Genomic DNA, 24,253 nt, shown 5'->3' on the forward strand with positions numbered 1-24,253 from the left:
TTCTCCGTAAACGTTGAAAAAGAATCTGAAAAAGTACACTTCCGGTGAAAATAAATCGAAAATGCACTGTGCCAGGATACGCGATTACGTTTCGGGGATTCCAATACTTAAAATCTACGATGCTAAACGTAAAAAAAAGGGTGGCAGCCATTTTTCGAGGCACGTAAATATATCAATTAGCCATAAGGTTTTTGTGGTTGCAAAAGGAATTCGGGGATGTTTCGCCCCTTCTTTTAGCGTTCTTTTTATCGCTCTGCTACGTTTATCTTCGTTCATTTTTACGTAAAGTGGGTTATGGAGAGAATTACACAGTCTCTCGCGACAGTTTGTCATTTGCTCTGGAACTGAAAGAAAGTCCTTGTTTTTTTTGAGGAAAAAAGATTTTGTTTTTTTTTTCTCATTTTTGGCGACTACGCTTAAAATGTTATGGTGTCATTAGGTATTAGATGTAGAAGGCTCATACTCATTTCGGTGGAAGGAGCCGGAAACTCGCCCCTCGTCTCAATCTCCGCTCGTAAAACTACTCTCGTCGGGGTTGACTTCGCCGGCGACCGCGAGATGGCGAACGATAATTCGGTGCAATTTAAGCAGAAGACTGAAAACGCCTTTGGCATTTTTTTACTCTTCGCCAGGCTATATTCCGTCTTTTCTGTATTGTAATTGGACGTTCTGGTACTGAGAATAAACGCGAGCCTGGAGACATATCGAAATGAAAAATAGTGTTGGATACAATTTTGCGTTGAATATTTCTCCGAGAAAGCGTTCCAAACAACTTTACACTCGAGCCACAGACCGAATCGTAAAATTCTTTTCGCTACCTCTCGTTGTTAAAAACTTTCATGGAAAAAACCGTGACGAGAGTGGCACTGTCGTAGGTCAAATATCCCACGAAACGTTGAGCATCAGAAGAAACCTGATTTCAATGCCAAAGTTTAATACCAAAAATCCACCAATGCGAGTCATTTTTTATTATTTTATCGTGATAAATTCGTTTGGAAGACTCGAAAAATCACAAAGTTTCGCCAGTACTCCAAGTGTACGTAAAGCTTCCCTCTCGCAATCGAACTAATGAAGCAAAATCTCTCGCAACGCAGGGTTCAGGAAAAAATTGGAATTTGATGAAACAGCCTTAATTTTCACTCATCCTTTGGAAACCCTTTGGAAAGTCTATTTCATTCGTTTCTCAATTTCCGATAATTTATTATATTTCGTACAAGTTGGAATTTCTTCGTGGAAAGTAAGAGAACAGTGAGAAAGAAATTCCTCAAAGTTTAATGAGCTCGCGAAGCTCTGTATGGAAGTTTTTATGAATTTTATTCTTCGAAAAAAAAAGTACTAGCAAAATTGGCGAACGATTGATAGAACTTTTGGAGTGTGCAGTATTAAAAAGTTGTTTTTTATCTAAAGTTTAAAACTGAGTTCAAACAATCGAACCTTTTGGCTTGGTTTCGACACTTTTTATTGTCTACTCGATTCGCCACACTTTTTTTATATTCTCCAAAAATGTTTTTTCGCCGATACCGGATCTTGTTCGCTGACAGGTCTCATCGTTCGATGTCATGTTCCTTCTTTTACGAGGGTCACTCGACGTGCACGATTTCTCGTTTTCTTCACGGGGTTGTCCGGGTCGACTGGTCTCTTTTGATGCAAAACTTACTTTTCCAGAGTTTGGAAACGCGTTCTGCTGTTTCAGGAGCTTGCCTCGTCTTTTCACACTTGTTTCTCGATTTTTTTCGTTCTCGTTTACAAATGAATTGCTTCAGTAGAACCGAATTCAATTGTACTTGACATCTTTCCTCATAATTCAACACGAAAACTGTGGATGCTTCGAAAACCTCGTAAAATAGTGAGCCCTCGAATAACTGGGAAGGTAATTGAATGTTTATCCAGTCGGAACGACGGTGTGGTCGATGACAAATGAGTTGTGAGTCGATGAGAACGTTCGTTTTCACTTTCAAGTTATTTTCAAATGCGCCATTAGGATTGATCTGCAAAAAAATAGGAAGAGTCTTAACGAGGAGACTCGCAGCATTTCGGACACTGCGCGATATCGCGGTGTCTCTGCTCGAACAACTTTTAGCAGAAATACAAAAACTTGTACAGTCGTCGCTGGAGGCAAAAAAAGTGATGCTTCGGAGGACTCGAAACGAGTGCGAGAAACGAGGAGAGAAAAATGGAAGGTCGAAAGAGAAGGAGCGAAAGAGAGGAGAGCATTGCGAGGCTGTGTTTTACTTTATAGCATTTAGCCCCGCTGTTTGTCTTATTGCTATTAGCCTCCGTCAATTAGTAATTTTATTTTAATGTCGATTCCATGAATCAGCCCACCACTTTCCTCATCTCCTTCTTACGCCGAGAGCCCGCGCGTACAGCTTCTTCGCTTCTCGCTCTTCTCTCTCTCTCTCTCTTCGCTCTCCCCTCCCGCTTATTCTCATTCTTTTTCTTGTACCTTCGACAAAAGAGAAAGGCTCCCAAACCCATCGAGCTCACTTTTCTCTCGCTTCCATTCCCCGATACTTTCGAGCAAGCGAGCGAGACGAATATCTTCTTTGAAGAATGAGAGAGAGAGAGAGAGAGAAAGGGAGATGTGAAAAGTAGACGCGGTGAGACGGGCGATCGACGAGTGCCGAGTTTTGAGCCAGAGAGTGCGAGGAAATAAAAGAGAACGAAAGATGTATGGTAAAGGGAAAGAGAATTGAAGGGAGAAAAAAAACCTCGCTCTACTAAGGAGGAAGATATAACAGCAAAGACAAGCAGACGAGGACGGGACCAGCACGAAACGCAGGAAGGAGGGGGCAGGGGGCATGTCATTAGCCGTCATTAATACAACGGACCTCTGTAATTTGACACACTTCCGATCGACTAGCGCCACCATCTCCACCCCCTCGGACGCACTCTTTCTTTCAACGTAAGCTTACCGAATCTCCTGGTATACTAGAAATCGTTATTTTTTCCCTGCCTCTAGCCCCATTCGCGTTTTCCCATTTTCGGGAATAATTTTCCTAACTTTTGTTCCTCGAACCAGCAATCGATTTTCACGGGGGCTGGAAAGTAGTAGCTAAATTCTAGGACAATGTTGAAGAAAAGTTACAAACGAATGAATTTCGTAGGGAATCGCGTGGAAAAAATCAAACTTCCGAAGACTCGGAGGAATCCGGCGTTCGGAGGATACTCTGAAATGGTCGAGGGCGATGGAAACTAAAAGAGATAAATAAACGCGATGAATAGGAAATGTGAAGTTCTCCTCAAGCGAAAAGACTTTGTCATTCAAATTTATCGGCGATCCGCGAAGAGCCGTAGACCAAACCGAAGGAAATCTTTCACGTAGCTGGGAGGCTTTCAAAGGGGTTTGGATTTCACCCTCTTTTTCTCGCCCTTGACTATCCATTTGGGTGGACGTAATCGCTCGCTCACGCCACAACGCGCCTCGCTCGATCGCTTAGCCCGCAGTCCTCGATCATTTCGAGCGCAGGCCAAAAAAATAAACGACAAAATTCAAATTTCTTCGCATTCCTCGGGAATGACTTGTCACTACTTTCCACCAGATTTTCTCGCTCGTCTCAAGTTAAGAACCCCCAAGGATTTCGGGTTTTATTATATCTCCAGGATTTACTCGCCCTTCTTCTCTCTTTCTTAACGTTTATGAATCTCCACAATTTTAGTGCGCCATCCTTTTTCAAAAGTATTCCAGTAAAGCTTCTTCCGTAAACCGACGAATGAGCGATTCCCTCTCAGACTCGCGGTGTTTCCTGGAATATATTACAGAACATTTTCTTCGTGTAATTTCAACTCTGCACCGTTGTTTTCGCCATTGAAATACCTCCGAGAATACTTCAAACAATACCAATTGTATTAAGAATGAATATCAACAAATATCACGACGAGCAATAACGACGAAAGACAAAAAAAAGTCGTTAATAAACGACTTCGATAGCAGCTTTTAATGAATAACATTGAAACAATAATTGTAAGGAATAATTCGATACGACACCAATTCCATGAACAATTTTTTCCTTTATTATCACTTTTATTAGTATCGCAGCTATTAAGGCTGTTCCCTGTGATCTGCGGAGAATAAAATCGTTTTTAATCGTCCGGTTTTTATGCCTTTCCTCGAAATTCATTGCACTTTTGGTGGACATATTGTTGGGGTACTTGTACTTAATTGCTAATGACGGTTTATGATGAGCACTCAAAGCTGCCGTTCCGAAAGATCAGTTACATTTCGACGAAGCTCCCCATCTGTGGTTCGACCAATTTTTTACAAAAGTTTCTTAATCCGACGTCGATCTGGTTGAATAAACGCGTTATTATTTTCATTATTCCGCGCACCCGCTATCCTCCATTTACTTTTCCATTTCTTCCTGATCGACGCGCGAATGTCAGAAACTCGTTACGAGACACCGACGCTCGATCCTTCAGCGCAAGCAATTTTTCGCTCGGCCCTAAATTCCAGACGCGATTCAAAATCCATCCTCCAAATTTTCAATTTTGTGGCCCCAAAATCGTCAAAAATGAAGAGAAAAAAAAATAAAATAAAATCTGTTCGAACACGCCCTCAAAGTGGTGGCTCGAGAGCCTCGAGCGTGTTCGCGTCGAGCTGCAGCTCGTCGCAGCCGAAAAGGCTTTTTCCCCGAGTATAAATTCTCCCGCATTTTCCCACGTGAAAAATGCTGCTCACGCGTCGCGATATATTCTATATGGTCAGATGGATTAGTTGGCGGTTATAAAAGTGCTAAATCTATAGAGAAATATATAAAAATGGTGTATACAGGAGGAATAAGGAGGTTGTTGGGCGAGAAGAGAGCAGGAAGAAGAAGAGAGCGGGGTATAGACGCGCGTAGAGCGCGCGGCCGGTTGCGGTTTGCTAATCGTGTAAGAAGAAATGAAAACGAGTAGTAGTGCTTTCCTGGAAGCTCTGCAAGTGGGGATAAGGCCTCAGAGAGCGTAGCATACGGGAGTGAGAAAGAAAAGAAAAACGGAATATAAATATATATATATGTGTATAGGTATGAATGCGTTATATATGTATATACGTGTGTATAGGATTTATGCGCGTGAGATGGTACAGCGCGTTCCGAGATCTGTGATTTCCTCCGGGCATCATTTCTCGTATTTCTCACGGGTGTGTATAAGTCGAGGCAGTTGCGAGTTCGGGATTCAATGTCGAATGTGCAACACACGAGCGCCGTTTTACGTTTCTTATGCGTTTACAGTGTCTAGTTGAATTCCGTCTCGTTCCAGGTTGACTCGTCTCGGGTATGACGTTAATCGCAAATACGAGGGGGGGCGGGGCGGGGCGGGGGGGGGGGGGGGGGAGGGAGGAAGAGAGCGAGATAAAAACTAAAGATAAACGTAAGAAAGGTAAATGGTAAATGGGAGCAGTTATATACTCTTCACGTATATACTAATAGAGAAAAAACATCGAAACTGTTGAATCCCTGATTTATTCGTACACGCATTTGACTTTTTACAATAAATTCCGTGCCCGCTGTTCGACGCAGCGGAGCGACAGATCGAGAATATCGACGATTTTCTTCCAGCTTTTGAATCGAGAAATAATCGATACGTGGAACCATCGGGGATATATTTTTCTTCCAGGGATATCGTTTGTACAATGTCTTTCGATATTTCGCTCCGCAAAATGCTTTTGAGGAAAATGATTTTTTCGTAAGAAGGACGCCGCGTGCGCTTACTTGAATTTTTCAATTGTCGCTCGCATCGTCGATTTTCATTTCGAATAAATGATACTGGAGGAAAAAACGAGCGAGGATAACTCTTGAATTTTTTATTGAAAGAACAGAACAAACTCGGAGCACACCGAAGAGATCGATGCACGTGCGTTTCTCACAACACGGCGACGCAGGCGATTAACGAGACAATAAGAGAAATTGGATATTAAATGGAACGAGAAACTTAACGAAGAAGAAATGTTGAGGCTGCTCGTGCGTGAACTGCATAAAGTAATGAAGCTTCGTGCATGAGTTGCATATATTTGTGTGTAATGTGAAAAATGACGTTTTCATATCGTAAAGTTCCGACGCCATCGTGCTGCTCTGCGGCGTCACGACGCTTCGAGACGCCATGACAATTCGAAGAGCCGCGAGAACGCTGCGCCGCAGCCCTCTTGACGCTTACAGAAGCGACGACTAGCAATTAACAATTAAAGCAATAAGACTGCAATTGGTGATTCCATCAATGCCTGTGGCATTTGTTAAAGAGATCAGTACAAAGCCAAGCCAAGAGTCAATGTTGTCTCAACGTTCCTCGCGCTTTTTGCCCGATTCATTCAATCTTCTTCGACGTCCTCGTCAGTCAACTCGACCCCTTCTCTCTTCTTGTCATTCTTCTCTCCCCCCTCCATCTCTTTCCTCTCGTTATACTGGTCCCATTGCAGTATACGTGCCCTACTCGGATCCTGCGACGCCACAAGAGAGATGTGTCTCTCTTCCTTTCGGATCCTTTACAATAATTAACAGATGGATAAATTAGTTCGTCGCCATGTTTGAGATCTGCATTTGTAATGCTCTCGGTGTTCGTTTCTCTTTTTTCAACGAGAATGAAAAAAATGCGTCTCTGAAAGAAAAATTGAAAATAACGATTCGACGGGGATTCACGTTTCTGAAAGTCGTAGAGAGGCTTCTTTGCAGCCAGGAGTCGAATGAACCGATGAAATATAAGTTAAGGAGTTTCGGTACAGAAGTCAAAATATTAAGAAATTGATCAAATTTGGTGATAATGTTCTTCAACATCACGTGCGAAAACACAAATTTTTTCAAAATTTTCTTCTACTTAGTTATCGAGTAATTACGCATTAAAGCAGATTTCTTATGCCCGGAATGTATACCTATATATATGGAAACGCTATGCTTATACACGTAAACTTTAGTGATCAATTACTCGATAACTGTGTAGAAGAAAAATCTTAAAAAATTTGTATTGTCAAATTTGGCACTAAAGAATATGTTCACCAAATTTTATAAAATTCTAAACTTTTTGAAATTTTTTATGTTTTTAGCATGGTTTAGCATGGCAACATTGTATCGTCTGTACCGAAACTCCTTAAAACGTATGGAAATATATTTTATCGAAGCAGGCGACCAATGGATTTTTCAATCTAGCGAAACCGGAGGAAGCGAATCGATCTCATGAATTGTGAGGAACTTTTCAAAGTACATGGCCAAGAACGAAAGGGCTGACAGCATTATTCGCGTTCCGATGTTGTGGGTGGACCAACGTATGCGTCGACTCCTGTACGGAGCAGAACCCACGCGAAACCATTGTACATTAATTAAATAATCAATATTTGCAGATTTTATTATGAGGCGCGTGCGCACCTCTCGCCATCCGGACGAACGACGCGTCGCAACTCGGCAGGCGAAAAGACCGTGGAATTATTTTGATCGTACACCCCACAGGGAGATCGTATATCGCGCTCAACAGGCGCCATATTGTTTGTAAGGATGCAATAAATATGGCCGCGAGCAAATAAAGACGATAAATTGTCCAACGCCCCCGCTGTCAGCACGCTCTCCGCCTTTCCTCGCTCCTTATTTCTGTCTCACCATTTCATTTCTTGTCATTCTTCATACTTTTCTTTTCGTACTTTTCTTACTTACTTCTCCATGACCCGCCACTTTTTTCATCTCTTTCAGCGTTGACACCGGTCCTCGAAAAAATATTCATAATCGCCTAACTCACGGTCGTTTTTTTCCACCGCTTTCATAATCGTCGTTGAATTCGTCATCGCGTTCGTTCATTCGTTTGCATTCTTCATGATTTTATCCATTAATTATTATCAAATGGAAGTTTGTAACAAGTTTTCGGTAATTTATATTTTTTTTAGAATTATTTTTGTCTTTTCATCGACATTGCTTGCATTTTCGACTTTGTATTTGACTAGATGGATAAAAGTTGAGCGTTTGAACAAAATTGACGCATTTCCAAATGTTTATTTTAATTTCTTATAATTTTCGTTAAATTTTTCGAATCCTTTAGTTTTTTAGCCGTTTAGTTATTGCCAGATGCCAATGAATGATAATTTTTTCGTAACTCATGAAATTTTTGAATTTTTTGATTTTTTCAAATGAAATTCTCATTCTCTATATTCCAATTGATAAAAAAAAAGTTTCAAAGTAGAGCGCCGAATAAATACGAATCGCCGTCAGAATCCTCCAACGATTTTTCAAACTGCGAGTTATTTTTTTCCCAATTCACGCGTACCCTTCGTGTTGGTTAAAGAGTTCCGGAAGTCCGCCGGTATTTACAGCCCCTAAAAGTCCGGAGTGTTTATCGTAATCAATTAACAGCCCCGCTCTCTGGCGGCACGCAACATGGCCGAATCCAAGCACGAGTAAAATCAGCTATCTTCGACATTGAGAACGTGGGGAAGCTAGTATTACCCGCGGAAACCGGTGGACAATGTCGAGGGGTGGAACCCTTCGAGCTTTTTTTATTATACATTTTGTGATGGGGGTGGCGCGGTACGAGGAGCTCGCTCTGCAACAGGCTGATGAGTAGTGAGATTTCTGACGTCAGCCCTTTTCCAATTTACCTTCATCTGATATCCTTCCGCCATTTATCCAATGCCATCGGACTTGACCTTTCGTCATAATGTACTACTTGAAACCCATGCTTTTCGTGTTTTTTTTTTGCCCAGAACTTTTGAATTTTTGCCTTTACTGATTTTGAAAATATATTTTCGATTATAATGTTTTCCTGCATTAAAAAAAAAAAAACGCAAAAAATGATATCGGATATGAAATTCAACTGGGCTTTCTAATAAATGAAAAGTCTTTACGGTGAGCAAATATTTTCTCGGCCACAGCGAGAAAAGAGTTTAGTTGAATCAACAAAAATTGACAAATTCATTTGGTAGAAAACGTTAAAATATTTTGTTCATTCTAAAACAGTTTTCAGTTGCAAAAATTATTTATTTTATAAAAAAAAGCTCACTGAATCAACTAAATGTTGTTGAATCAGCACAAAGTTTGCCATTCAATGAGCTAAATATTCAGTCTGACTAAATATTGCGTTCGACACGTTCCACGAATTAGACAGATTAAATCTTCATTGAATAATTCAGTTAGTAGTTTTATAAATAAACAGAAATGGCACGACATGAAAATTGAATTCGAGCCAAATTTATGTTGCCGTAGTCAAGAAATTCAGATTCGAATATACTCACAAAATGGAACTTTATTCCAACAATAATTGAACTTTCAAATATCGCAGCGATTTTAGCACCTCGCGAATAATATTGGAATTGCAAAAAGGTCTAATTTGCAGTCGTAGCTTTACTGAGCATGGGGTGAAAATTTGCAATGGCGGTGTTGTATCGAGCGGTGAAGTTGAAGAAGAAGAAATTTGGCCACAAGCACACGCGGAAGAAAAATGGCTTTGAAAAAGGAGGTGAAAGTGTGTAGGTTTTTCATGTGAGCATAATAAAAAAATCTCTGCGGGAGTTTGATAAGCCGGAGGGTATTTCACACTCGGACAAGCCTTGTATCGTAGAGAGGGTGGTAATGTAGCGTTATTTAACTCGGTTACGAACACCCGCCCTCTCTTATACACCGCGTTGCCTTTACATCGGGCTGGCTGGCTCGTCTTCGACAAGATACGCCCGACTAAAAAGCCGAGGGGGTGCTCGACGTCCCGTGAAAACACTGCGGGGGCGGTGACACGCATAAAATAGCAACCAGCAGCCCTATTTATTGTTACTGGCTGCACTTCGCTAGGGTGATCATGCAATGTGATTTTTTCGACCCCCTCCCATTTCTCCACCCTGCCGCTCCGCTTTGGAGCACCTTTTTCCACATGCCTGTGGCCAAAAGATCAATTTCCAGTTAGCGAAGCTAAATTCTTCCAGAACTGTAATTTTTAGCGTTACGAAACGATGTTTTCCCAACAGAATTTCCCCAATGGCCATTTTCAGTCTGATTTCAGAACGAATTCTGCACGGTAAAGTAAGAAAAATTTTCATCGATCCGGGTGTACTATCGATCGTTACGAAAATACGCAGAAAGATTCGTTTCCTCATTCGAAACTTCTTTTTATATGCAAAAATGACGAAAAGCCAAAGCCCGGGGAACAAGAGAGCTCCGCAGACATCGGGGTCAGTACAGCGTGAAAATAGAATGTAAAGTACTCGGACTCCGAGGCCTCCCCGCTCCCCTCGGCGTCACACCCCCGAAGGAACAGCAGTTAAAGTAGCGTAACGGCCGGCATAGAGGTAGCTCTAGAAACCAGAGTCCCGATGGGCTTCTAACCATCGTCCTGCACCGGCACAGCCTACGTTTGACGTGTATGACGTGCCAGCCACGTGACTCGCCTACAAATCCTGACAATCACGCTCCCGTACTACGCCGGCCGAATCTTAACTACAGGATATTCAAATAATCGTATCCGCAGCTTTTTCCCCCGATTCCTTCGATATTTTTCTTGGCATTTTCGTATGCGTCCAACGACGGCCGAATGGTCTCGGCTCGTAAACCTTTTTTTCTTATTTCTTTATTAATCAAATCTGCAGAATAATTCGGCAATATTTTTCTTCAACCCTGGGAAAAGGATATTAAAATTGTGAGCGACGAGCGCTTTTATTTTCACTCCAATGAAAAATAATCAACTTACACGATCAGGAAATTCGACTTGGATCAAAGAAATTCGTCAGTCAAGTAAATCATCACAGTTTTCTCCTTCGGAGAGAAAGAAACGAACCTTTTAACAATAAACCGTCGCGATATGAAAGCTGCGATGAAACTTCTAGCGCGGATGAAAAGACGTGCGGAAAGTTCTAGTGCAGAGTGAACTGGCGAAGGAACGAGTGACGATATTGCTCGGTGGATAGAGACCGAGAGTCATATATCACCGAAAAGTGGCTGGCGGAAGAGCAGGAAGGGGTGGGTCAAGCTGCCAATTCAGAATGGACCAAGAGTGCCGCTATGAAACTTCTCGTCCGGAACTCGCTCTTTCATATGCATAGCCTCATTTCCTTATCGAATATTTACGCTCAAAAGCCATCGGGAGAGGAGCGCGTCAGGGTTCTTTTTTACGGAGTTTTATATCGACCTTTTCGAAAAAATATGCAAATACGATCAATAGTTAAGGTGGAGTCGAAACCTGATGTGAGTTCGGTCGATCGAAAATTTGCGTATACATTTCATCAACGAAATTGTCCCCTCGAGAATATTCCTTTAAAGTAGTTCGACTGTTCGATAAAGTACGGTGAAGGCCCACTTTTTTTAGAGGTAAATGATAGTTTAAGGGGCCTCTTACGGGGCAAAATTTGGAATTGCTTCATTTACAATTTTGAGTTTTTAACACGGTACCTTATGGAAGAGAACTCACGATAATATTAATTGTGAAAAAATTGTACGGTGTTCGGAAAAGTTTATATCGCGAAGGAAATTTATCACGGATTCCGTTTCTTAAAAAAAAAACATTACCTTACGGGCTTTAAAGAAAGAAAACGTGAAAAAAAACTTTTTTTATTTTTTTTTTTTAACTTAGTTTTATTAAAAATTTAGACTTAAAATTAATCAACATAAAGTAATTGTTAACTTGACTAGTCATAGAACGGCCGAACTACTTTAAGGTAGATCATGCCCGAAGGATCATATTTTATGGGTGTCTAGATTGGGTCGACTTTGACTTCCTAATCAAATTTATTATTCCTTTAAATTAACGTAAAAATTATTAATTAGAAATTGTAAATAAGTTTTTTCAACTTATCTCGTGGCAAATGAAATCACAAGCCATTCATTAATCGGGGATCCATTATCACTGACTGAACCCGAAATTTCGATCGGTCCTGGCAAAAATACTGTAGTTTTTTTGTAAAAAATCGCATTAGAGAGCGCAAAGGGAAAACACGAAGGGAAAGACAGAAGGCTATGACAAGAAACAAAGTGGTGAAATAAGCAAATGTGAGGTTATACGAGTGCTCGTTACCAATTTCGTTCAATCTTTAAGGAAGTTGAGGCATTAGAATGAAAATGATGTCACCGCTTTTAAACCGATTGCATCTTATAAAGTGAAGTGTAAAAAAAAATCAGTTAAATTTTCAGACAGTTTAGGAGCGTCGTTGCTGAGAAAAATCAATAACAATTTGGGCCAAATAACATGTAATCTTATGGAAGTCAAGACACATTCGGTGATATCTCCGTTAAAAATGATGCTAAAAATATGAAATTTTTTGGGCAACATGAGCAAGGCTTGCCGAATAATGTCAATTTTTTCAGATTTATTAGGAGATTTGCTGAGATTATATTAATAATAATCTGTTTTCCGTGCAGTTTTTTGAGGCTAGGATCGTCACTGTTCGTGTTTTCGACTGAGCTTTCACCAGTTTTTCGTCTTTTTTTCCCCAACTTTTCTTTAAAGTGTATGCAACATTGCCAAACTGTAAACTGGCCTAACTTTTGAAAGGTACAGGTCATCACTTTTGGGTAAAAAAAATGACTGTACAGCCTCAACTTCCTTAACGAAATATATCTTTATTACTAGTAAGACAATCGTCTCAAATTTTTCCCAGACCTTCGTTATATACTTCATTGTTATTGTGTACGTTTTTCATAAACTTCGTAAGAAGCGTTCATTCGTTGTATGGAAAGATAAACAATTTCAAGACTTTTTTAAGAAAACCGTTTCGTGCATCAACTGCCTTAATACCTTGAATAATTTGATACGATGCGAGATCAAATATGCATGATGTTTCCATAGAATATGGATACAGCTTGTTCTAATCCTAAAACTGGAACATCTGCGTTAAGTTTGATGGAAAAACTTTAATATCTTGGCTCCAGCTTGCACCGCATCGATATCGATACACGAGCGTGTATTTGTTGATGGCACGGTGCGTAAAACGCGTGCCCCAGTCTCTATCTACTCTTTTAATGGAAGAAATTCATATTGCGTGGGGTCAGGGTACGAGTTAGGCCATCGATACAGTGTGTTCAATGCGGTTTAGCACGGCAGCCGTTTCGTCGGGACGTAAACGCTTTTTTCCCTTTTTCCTGTCTCCTGATACAACCTATAACTGTATCCTCACTAACATAACTGTTTCTCATAGCCCGCATCTGCTCCGATCAACTTTTCACTCAAGCTGACTCCCTCTACTATTTTCCAGTTAGTACCTATGCGCCTACGTATCAAAACACGAACAACACTGACTCGTGCCATCGTTTTGACTCGCCTTGAGGATCCTTCACGCGTATCCTCATAACCAAAGGTTTCTTTTGTTTAGTTTTTTTTATTCAATTTTATCGTCGAGCAACTGGTAAAAAGTTTTCAAAGTTTTCCCATATTTAGAAAACTGTTGAAGCCTTTTTTCTCATAACAACGAGCTTCTTTCCTCAACTTATTTCGAAGCAGTAAATTGTTGCTCTGAATTTCAATTCATCGATTGGTTCTTCATCATTTAAATTAACCGAGGTTTTTCTCGCTCTTCACAGAATAGCTCACTCTTCCCAATGATTATTTTTCCTTTTTTTTAATATTCCCCTGTTGTAGCATCTTCCTGACGCTTGTTTACAAGCTACCGAATAGCTGTAAACAATAATTGAAAAACACAGAATGAGACCACCATTTTATTTGCGTGGAGATTACTTCAAGGGCTGGCGTCCTCGCTCCTGCCTGAAAGGGGTGAGTTTGCCAGGAGATGGATCGTTGCGAGGACTCTGGTGGAGTTAGAGATTACCATGTATAAAAACGTTACCGCACGAAAAAGGTGATGGAAGAAGGGGATAACTGGAGGTAAAAAAAGAGGTGTGGGCTCGAAGTATTAGATATACACAGTTTACTATTAAGGGGCAAGCACGAGAGCGGCGAGGGGGGGGGGGGGAGATAGGGGGGGAGGAGGGAGCAAGAGAAAGAGAAAGAGAGGGGCTCAAGGATATTTACTTTAGCGGCTCGCGCTTCGGGCCCGAAGTTGTAGAGTCCTTTTTCAACACCGTGGGGGGATTTTCTCGTGTATCAAAGCAGCAGCAGCAGCAGCAGCAGCAGCAACAGCAGGAGCAGGGTTATGTATGGAACGTGTGCGTGTGCTAGAGAAGAGAAGGTAACGGAATAAGGATCGAAAAGGGCCACGTGCCTCGATGGAGCACGCGACCAACCTAACGGTTTTAAACTCACCCCACTAAACGTCCGAAAAACCAGTTCTCCGATCTCCTCTATCGTCATCTCTCTATCGGTTCTCGTCTCTTCCCTGTCTCCTTTACCAATGTTCCACCCCTTCGTCATCCCTTTTGCAGAAAAGGGCCCCGGTATGCCCTTCGGCTCAAAACACACGAGGTAACACTGTTATACTATTGGCTCTCGATTCACCCCCCACCCCCCTTACCGCCCTCTTTAATATCCTTTCCGCAACCCTCGTCTCGCTACAGCATCCTTCCTCGTAACTGCACGCAGTGTCGCTGCTCACAAATCCTGTGACAATACTTTTGCATTTTTAACTCTTCGCTTTACACCGCTGCCAATCAAACCGCCCAATTTTCATAGGAACGAACCCTTCTCGTACTCGGGGCTTCTGCGCACAGCCATTTTATTTTTTACCGCGGTTCCGAGCTTTTTGGATCCTTGTATTTGTACACTGAAGAGATTTCGATCGATTTTTTACATTTTTTCGATTTCCCATGCTCTTGGAAGTGATCGCACCAGTTTTTCTTTCTCGAAGCCACCGCGGGCACGAGCCATTCAACACTTTTTTCTTATCTATCCTTAAACGGTGAAACAAATTTTCGATTTTTTTTTTAATTTTCTTCGTTATCCACTAGAGTTGATATCGCAGCAGAAATAAACTGGAATGAAATCTAAAAAAGAGAGAGAATTTGAGAAAAAAGGAATTCCCTCGAAAAATGTAAAATTGTCACTACGCAGTTTGCATTTGACAATTATTTCCGCAATTAAATATCCAGCATTGCCCATTATTACCGCGTGGGAAATCGATTGCCGTCTCTCCCGAAATATGCGGCGGACCGTTTTCCAGTGCTCGTGGAATGCCAGAGAGCCGAAAAACTCGACGCGAATAAAACGTTCGTTGGCGACGAGGGTATATAAAAAACATGATGAATGCAGCCTTAAAAAAAGTCGCCCGACGCAGTCCCATTGGTGATGTAAATATAAGGGATCTGACGATGCAGAAGCATAATAACCGAATGATGTAAGGCCCTAATAAAATCGTAAGTCGGTTGACAGGAAATCCTGAATTGTAATTTTATCATACACAAGACGAAAGAAAGAGATCGAGAGAGAGAGAGAGAGAGAGAGAGAGCTTAAAGATTTCACTACGTGTGTCGCCCTCCCCCGTACGATTTCTCTCTCAGCTCCCTTACTGCAGACACTCGCACACACGCGAGCACAGAGGCACACAGTTGCTGCACGAATCTCTCTCAGTTCAGTGCCTCTTTGTTGCGGCCTTTGCGCAACAGATCGAGACCAAGAAAGCCTAGCCGGGAAAACAAGAATGGCGATCGAGTAATATATATAGGAGCAGATGCTACTGCAGCATTCTAACACGCTGTGATATACACAGAGAAAAAGTGAGCCGGAGTAAGCTGAGAAGAAGATGAAGAAGAAGAAGAAGAAGGGAAAATCCCTGTACGCTCTAATACGATCTTCCATCTTAGACGCTCCCATATATTTTTCTTCTCAGAGTATACACGCATTTACATTGTATATAAATCTCCATTTACGTGTACTCGAATTAACATTTATACGTTTCGATCGCATACGCGGAGAATTAAATTAACATTCTCTAGTAAATTTATACAATTTTTTGTGCTTGTGAATCCGCAGACTTCGAATAACAGCGCTACAAAAACAGGCATTTTACGTTCTCTTAGCACCATTTTTTTCTCCTCCGCGCTTATGCCGGTGATACACAATTTTTACAACGAAATATAATATATGTTGGGTGTTACAATGCGGTCGGACTTGCTTTTCGATGAAAATGAATGGTCGTTAAAGGGTCAAAAACGCGTTACGTATCGCGGAATCGTTAAATTTGTATTTACCAAGTTTTTGTAACTGTTGTACGCATCCACACAGATGCTCTAATGATCTCGTGGTTTTGTACGGACGTATACAAGTACAGTGGTAAATAGGAAGAAGCGAAAGGAAAGAGAGAGGAGAGCGAGAAACGAGAGGCACGAGAGAAGGGCATAATAACGAATTTGTGTAGCGAGAGATCTCAGGGAGGAAGTGAGGGTGCGAGAAGATGCAGCACCGCGCAAAATCGGGGTGAGCCGTGAAAATAACGATTTCTCTTTGTGGCGATTCGCTGTAGAGCCGCGCTCAAGACCGCAGAAAAAAGAGCGGCGAAAGAAAAACGTAGTGGGAAAAAGAGAAAGAGAGGGAGAAAGAGAAAGAGAGAAGATCGAATGAGCGGAGGAATTGGGCGAGTCGCTTCGTGACTCGTCGACTTTTCTACGCTTAGCTACAGGAAGATCGATATTTTATGTAGATCGGACAGAAGGTAAAAACCCGCCCGCCTCGTTTCCGAGCTGTTGCTTTTTACCCGCCAAACATATACGCGCGCATTACAATTCCATCCAGAAAAACCGATCTCCTTTCAATCCTCCGCAATCCTCGGGATTCGTTGCATTTTTCCTTCCTTTAACATCCTTTCAAAGACTCCTTCGATGCAAATAAATTTTAATATTTATGCGAGTCAGAATGACGGATGATTCCAACATTTTTCCTATCTTTCTGTTTCCACTTTTTTCACCGATGCAAATAACGTCGCGTCGTTATTAGATTCCGTTGAAAACTAACTGCAATTATTCTTTTTAATGCTTCATGGATGTTTTTTCGTCTCTAACATTCGCCATCTTTTTGTTCAATTATTGGACAAAATAAACGAGCCAAGCAGCTCGACCTTTTGTAGATTCAATGATTCTTCAATATTTTCTCACCAGTGTCTTCAATTTGTGGGGAAAAATCGAGGTGATTTATTAAATATGCACTTTCGGAAAGGGAAAATTTAAATTCAATTGATTGAGTGCGATTCTGAAGATTTTGATATCGATTCGGTGATCGAAATTGGCTGGGAATATTTTCGTAACTCAGGTGCCACTGTGTAGTTTTTATCACCTGACTGGCCACGCTGAAATAGAGGATGAAACCTCCAAAAATGTACAGCTATACGTGCCTGTGTGGGTCATAGGGCTCGCCCGGATTTTTCTGTGCGCAAGGTTTCCGAATTGAGGAAAACACAATGCACGCCAGGTCGAGCATTTTTTGGGGTGTTTCGGGGGAAAAAATCACTGCGAGTAGAATGTCTACGAGCGTACAAAGAATTTTCATCCCAGCCAGCTGCGATATTCGTGTTTTGATGGAAAAATGAATGTTACGATGGTCCTTCGGCAAATGGGACGCTGCGGTCCTTTCCAGGGGTCAATGTGTCACTCGATCGAACTTCGGACAGACTTTAATCGCATTTTTTTGTGTGCGTAATTAGGATATGAAATCTGCTGAAAGGAAGTTTCGTTTATATTAAAATTCATTGTTTTCTGAGAATTTTTGATGCGCCGCGCGACGTCATTTTTCGAGAAAAATTCATTTTGTTTTCATTTATTAAAATTGTACGAAATTGATTGTTCGGGTTTTCAAATTTTTCGGTTTCATGCGAATTCGTTGGTCTAAAACCGCGCAAAAAATGCTCGTAGGGAAGAAGTCTTGTGTGAACATGGCGCGAGACGTCTCGCGCCATTTTTCTGGCACCCATCGACACGAAAGTACGAGGTTAAGAAAAAAAAGTGATCGAGGCACACTTGGACGGGGTGAAAGATCGAAAAGCCGTTAAAAATGGCGGTAGAAACGGTTGCGCGAGCCGAGTGAGTTTGTCGGAAACATTTTTCTTCCCGCGGTTCGAGAATCGTAATAAACAAAATGTTGGGACGAGCCTGGCTCTAAAAAATTCGAAAGAAAGGAGCGAAAAAACCGTTGCAAAATTGGAATCAGGTGTTCGCTCTGCTAACGAAGTTTCATCCCCTAAAATGCACCCTTGCAGATCGAGACCCGAAATCCCCAAAAAAACGAAAGGAAAGAAAAAAATGAGACGAAAGACGGAGACAGACGATGAGTTAGCGCCGGGTTCAAAGCTGTGAGAATCGAAAAGTGGCGGTTACGTCTTATCGCGACCTGCCAGCGAGCGAGAAAAAAGTGATCGTTCCTTTTCTGGCACCTGGGAACGTCAAGTTCCATCTTGCAACGTATCCGAGGCTCGATTTTTCGTGCTCCAACGTACCAAATAACCGATAAAAGGGCGAACGCGTATCCTTTATTTCCGAAAAAGGGTATTTTCGGGTGTCGTGAGAGCCCGAGTGTTAAAACCGAAGGAACCACCCCAAAATCGCGTCCCCTTTTCACCGAGAAGTTTCGTTCAAAGTGAAAAAACGAAGCATTCAATAATGGAAAGGTGTTTTTTCTCGAGGATATTTCCACCCCTCGTGCGGAGCAAAGATTCTCACGAAAAAGTATGGATTTCGGGTAAAAAAAGGTCCCGGCCAATACAGACGAGGGATGCAAATTCGGGGATGAAAGACGAGAGTAAAAAAAGCCTTCGATTGCACCATATGCGTACGTGGTACCTGTGCCCTTCGGACTAAGGGCGAGCTGCGATCGAATGCGTAGTAAAAATTCGGTATCGAGGGTAAGCGAAGGCGCGGAGGGCCGAGGGACCGGGGGAAGAGATTGCTCGGAGTAACTGAAATTTTATAGTGAATCCACCAATGTAATCTTCGACGAAGAACTCGAGGATTCCCGTCCGGATACGCGTCTACCTGCTCGGCCAGATTTTTTACGTTATTCAGGGGAATCTGCGGGCCAGGTAAGAAAAGAAGGAAGAAAAAATCGTGAAAGCGGCCAACGAGATGAAAGAGGAGGATGAAACGAGCCAGAATCCGGGAAGAGACATTCCGTCTGCTGTATTGCATTCTCACAAACGAACGTCGTACTAAAAAAGCGCGTTTTTCATGCTTGTTTGAATTTGCTCTCTCACTTTCATCCCTCCAATTTTCCTGTCTCTTCGCATCTCTCTCTCTCTCTCTTCATCGTATTTTACCCTCCGAATCTTTCGCTTGTATTTACAGATTCGATCCACTCACGAACCCAGTTTTTTCGGAAGAGAATATTCACGCGATTATTCTCGAATGCTAAAACGCTTTTTTCTCGAAAACTCATTTTTTTCGGGATTTTTTCGGCATTCGCTCCTCCCCGAAGGTTCGACTTTTCCCACAAGTTGTGACCGAGTCCTGGGACTATCTTCGTCCCGTTTATTCGCTGCGATTGATGAGATTCTTTATGCATCGATTCTCGAGCAGTGAATGTCTGAGTCTTCGTCTCGGTTTTCGCGTTTTCAAAATTCGTCTGAAACATTCGAAAGCCGATGAACTCTTCGCACGCCATTCGCTGACCATCACGACAAAATAGTTGACAGAAATCCGCTCGAAAATATCGAAGAAACGGTTCTTTTTTCCCGACAGTTTTGTCCTCCCGCTGCTCTCGCGACGCCCATTTCTTCGCTAATTCCTTCGGCATATTCAGCGAGTGAGAATCTCCATTTTGTTTCTCTGCGGAGTTGATAATGAAAAAATAAGATGGCGACGGCTCCGTTGGAGAGCGGAGAGCAGCGCGTTTGCTCGCGCGAGTCATAAATCTCGTGGACAAAATGGATTTTCGGTTGTGGCGAATCGTAATAATTACATTTAAAAAACCGTTATAACTCGTCGGGATAAGGGCGACGGAGGGGGTTGGACGAATACATTTGCGCTTGCAAACTGCGGCAGAGGATAAAACCGGCAGCCTGCTGCTGCTCGAGTGCGAGGGAGAGCGGCGTAAGTTTCGTTCGTGAAATCGGTTCCGAGCGATTATTCGCGGCTCGTATTGTATGAAAAAGAGAGGAAAAAAAGCGGGAGGCTTGAAAGCAAAAAAAATCGTGCGCGAGTGAGAGCCCGAAATGGGACGGGTGGGAGTCCAGCGAAGGAGAAAGGGAGACAGAAAGAAAGATGGAAATTGAGGGAGGCCGCGTGTGTCGTAAGATATACGACGATAAATACACGCGCGAAGGGTTGTTCGTGGTGTACGAAAAGTGGGGGAAAGCCAGTTCGATTTGAGGAAGGGTTTTTTCGGCTGGGTTGGCCAATGAAATAGTTGGGACGAGGGAGCTCGGCCAATGGCGAATGCGCGGCTGGTGGTGGTGGAGGTAGTTAGCCCTTAGGGCTACCGGTGGCAGGGCGCGCATCGGCGTTGCGTCACTTTGACATTCACTCAGCGGTGGTTCTCGAGCGTAGACCGTCCCACCTTTCGACGGTTATTTTTTCGTGTCGCATACGCAAATGAACGGCGCATTCAAATCTCCGCGATAAATTTCCATACGATTATTCGTGAAAATTTGGTTACTCGTTGGTTGAGCGATTGACTCAGGTGCGTGAGCAATCGGGTTATCTATCGCTGAGTCAATCGTCGAGTGATACCGCGAAAAAGGAAAAAATAAAGATCTCCGGGGTTATTACTGACTAAACAAATAATAAGTCTCGTACTATCTCGAGGCTCGTTGGAAAAGATAATCGAGCGCGCACCACCGTCGAGTGAACAGTGACAAACGTTGTGCTCGTTCAACACCGATCGGGAGTGAATTTAGAAAAATCAAAATAAGTAAACCAAACGATCATCGCTGCCATGAGACTTCGTTCGAGTGCCACGAATCATTCGGTCATTTGAAATCCTTGATCGCTGATGATAGTTTTACGCGCGTGGAGGACACTCCTCACGGAGTGCTCGACAAACAATTGCTCCAAAATTCGGCGTGCTGGATCTCGCGACAGAAACAAAAGAGCCGCCAAATGTGAGGGTGACTGCCAGTGCTTACGGTAGTAGTAATAGTCATCAGGTGTGCAGTGATTCCAATAAAATGGTATTCCTCGAAGATCCGAGAATGATCTTCGCGGATATGAGATTACACGCGACCAGCACACCTACCACTACACCGACGCGTTATCATCGACAGCATCGACGCCATAACAAGTACAGACCTCAAAACAACAACGATTGTACGAGTTTTTTCCTTTTTTTTCTCTCGCAAACCTTGCCTCACTCTCGTTATAATAAATTATTTCTCCTCTCGAATATTTTAGAAATTTGCAAAAAATGAATTGAATTTTTTTGTCCCTTCCCATTGGGATACCCGCTGCAGCTCGTGTATCATGAAAAAAGATGAAAAAAAATTCGTAGAAAATATTGAGTTGCTGTGAAACTTTAGTTAGCTTTTTACAAATAAATTCTAATTTGTTCTAATTCAATTCTAAATAAAATCTAAATTAAATAAAATTAAAACATTAATTAAATTTAAATAAAAACCTTTCTTATAAAAATGGCGCGAAAAACAACTACAAACTGAAATTCTATTTGAACGCGACGACACGTCGCTGCTCTTCGGTCTATTAACCGAACAACTTTCTAACCGTTATCATTTCGAACATAAACGAAGAATTCTTAGCAGAGAAAACTTATTCGTGCATACGAAAATATGATGCCAAAACATTTGTGGTGAGGAAATTAGAAAATAATACACGAAATTCAACAAACCCAGCTTCTAAACTTCTCCTACGCTCAATTTCATATAATTACTACGAAAAGCCTTCGTTGATAAGAAAACTGAATTGTTCGAGTCGAAAAATTTCTCGGAAAACGCGCCTCGGTCGTTGTTTAACCATGTTGATATACAATTGTGAGCAATTTTGGTTACAACCAATAAAAATTTGATTTTCTTCCCAAGAATAGAAAATAAAATGCCAACGAATCCCCTTCAAATGATTGATTTGAAAAAAAAAAATGCGTGAAACAAAAAATTTAACGATAATTGAACAAAACGGAAGATGAAAGACTGAAAAATAGAAATAAATTACTACGAAAGTACAGGAATAAATAATTTTCCTGACAAAGAAAATTAAAATACTTTTGAATGCCAACCGAATAACTTGTAAAGAAAAAAAAAAAACAAAACTTTTGTCGTTCGACTGCAATGAAAACGACGAAAAAACCTCAAAGTTGATAGTAAAATTAATTTGAGCGGTAATTTAACTGTTTTTCGTAGATGCGGATTTGCATGGCGAAGTCGATGGACCCGAGCTCAGCGGAGACGACAGGAGTATCGCGAGTGACATCAATGACGCGAACGAGGCTACCCTGGATCACGATTCCATGGACTCCGATCGCGGCGGAGCTCTCAACCTGGTGAGTTACGAATGTAGTAAGCGATTCACCGATCGTGATCGATCATTTTCTATGCGATGAATTGCGACGTTTGTAAACGTGATCAGATTCAATGATTTCGATGATGTCGCGTGAATATAATGTGCTCGTGAGTTTTTATGGCGGAGACCACCTTGCACCGAAGTCTCCTTCCCGGCACCTTTACCAGGTGCGTCCCCTTTGAGGCCGCGTGCCATAACGCTAAACTCAGGCGAACTGCTCTTAGGTAATTGTTCTCAAACAGGTGGCACGTGCGATCTCAATGAGTGAGTCGAAAAGAAACAACCAAATTGTCGAGTTTCCCACTTTCGGATAAATCGATCGATTTTTTTCGGATGATTTCGAAAAAAACTCCTTTTTGACCGGTAACCCGGCGATTATACAAACGCGCGCAATCCTACGCCATCCCGTTTTTATGACTGGCGTGACTCGACGGATTTTTGAGGAAAATTTTACAATCTCAGGTAAATCTTGAGTGAAGCTCGAAATGGAATGCGGAAACGGGCCCGTAATGAAAAAAGGAAAGGAACCATTTTTTCTTCCTTTCCTCAAAAGAACATCTGTCGATGTGTCCGAGCTGCCTTGGGCGCTAAAAACCCTGTCTGTGCGGTGAAATCTTGTTATACATTGCTTTTCAATTTTTTTTCTCGATTCGTCTCTCCCTGCTGCACGGACACGCGTGCCGTTCGAGTGAATTATGAGAACAAAATATTTCAATGTTTCATGCGTGTAAATACAGAACACGCCATGAAAACTTAACGGAGAATCGATGGAGTTGAAAAAACTCGAGGAAAAAAGGAACTTTTTTCATTTCGAAAGGAAAATTTGATTACGTCATTTGAAAATGGTCGTTTATCGTCGTTTCGTTCAAACAAATATTAAAATATTGAAATGATTTTTATTATTCATCGACACTGAAATGTTGATAACTTTTGACTGTTCAGGTTACCGATGTTTCGCAACGGAACAGTAGTAGCGGAACGAGTGGGAGCGCATCGTCGCCGAGTTCCGGTGTGAGTAGTCAATTGACCGGAAGTCATCCGGGCAATACCGGAAGTACACAAGCGGCTTTGGCGGCCCAGCTCGTCGGTCAGCAGCTTCTTATGCACGGGCCACTGGGAGCGTTGAGTCCTCAAGAAATCCAAGCGTTGGCATCGACTCTTCAGCAACATCAGCAATCGCTTCAGCAGCAATTACAACAATTCGCGATGTTTCAACAGGCGAATCCTTCGTCAGCGGGACAGCTTCCTGCTCAGGCGCAATTCTTCTTGCAGAATCAGGTAATCCGGAGTTTTTCTTCGATCCGCCATTCGTACAAACAGTTCATAGATACACGAGAATCTTTTCTGAGTGTTGGACAAATATTCTGGCAAAATTGAGCGAGGAATTTTAATCACGTCGCGATTCCGAGAAGTTCCATAACAAACGTAACTAGGAAAGCAAGTCTTCTACAAAAATAAAGTGACGCCGAGTTCAAAAGTAATATCGAAGAGCCAGCAGCGTTTCGGACGACCTGAATTCCTCCCTCAGTCGCAGGATTTCCCTGATTCCGAGTCGTCCGTCTTCCGGGAGCTGCGAAACGTGTCTCTGAAAATGTTTAGCATGTTTCGAGAGTATTTTTGACGAAGAAAAGTAAACTCGAGCGAAAATGTGATACATCATGTTTAGCAACTTGCCACTGTCTTTTGTCGATGCACACGTGGCAAAGGACGAGAAAAGGATGTTTTTTCAAGCTTTTCTTTAAGGGAGCGGGGCACCCTTTATTTCGTTATCGAAAAGTGACAAAAGGGAGACACACGACGAGGCTTTCGACACACGGAAACGACCGAGATGGGATGTGTGCAGAGCCTTCTCGTTTTCGGGTATTTTTCGAGGCAACCAGCCAACCTGCCTCAACCCCTCTCTCACACGCGATCATAAAAGGGTTCGATCGTAATCCCTCGCCTCAGGGGCGTCTACCGGGACGGACGTTTAATTTCTTCATTCGATACACCCCGCTCTTTCCTCT

General features: G+C 42.2%; 1 protein-coding gene across 1 annotated transcript in view; it reads left to right on the forward strand.

The window, feature by feature from the left end:
* Positions 1-24,253, forward strand: part of LOC122408030 (uncharacterized) — a 151,702-nt gene that overhangs the window by 119,124 nt on the left and 8,325 nt on the right. The window contains exons 5-6 of the mRNA XM_043414561.1: positions 22,088-22,227; positions 23,190-23,525. Of these exons, the coding sequence (XP_043270496.1) occupies positions 22,088-22,227; positions 23,190-23,525 (476 nt within the window). The remainder of the gene's footprint in view (positions 1-22,087; positions 22,228-23,189; positions 23,526-24,253) is intronic.

The sequence above is a fragment of the Venturia canescens genome, chromosome 3 (genome assembly GCF_019457755.1).
Source record: "Venturia canescens isolate UGA chromosome 3, ASM1945775v1, whole genome shotgun sequence".
NCBI classification, from domain to species: domain Eukaryota; kingdom Metazoa; phylum Arthropoda; class Insecta; order Hymenoptera; family Ichneumonidae; genus Venturia; species Venturia canescens.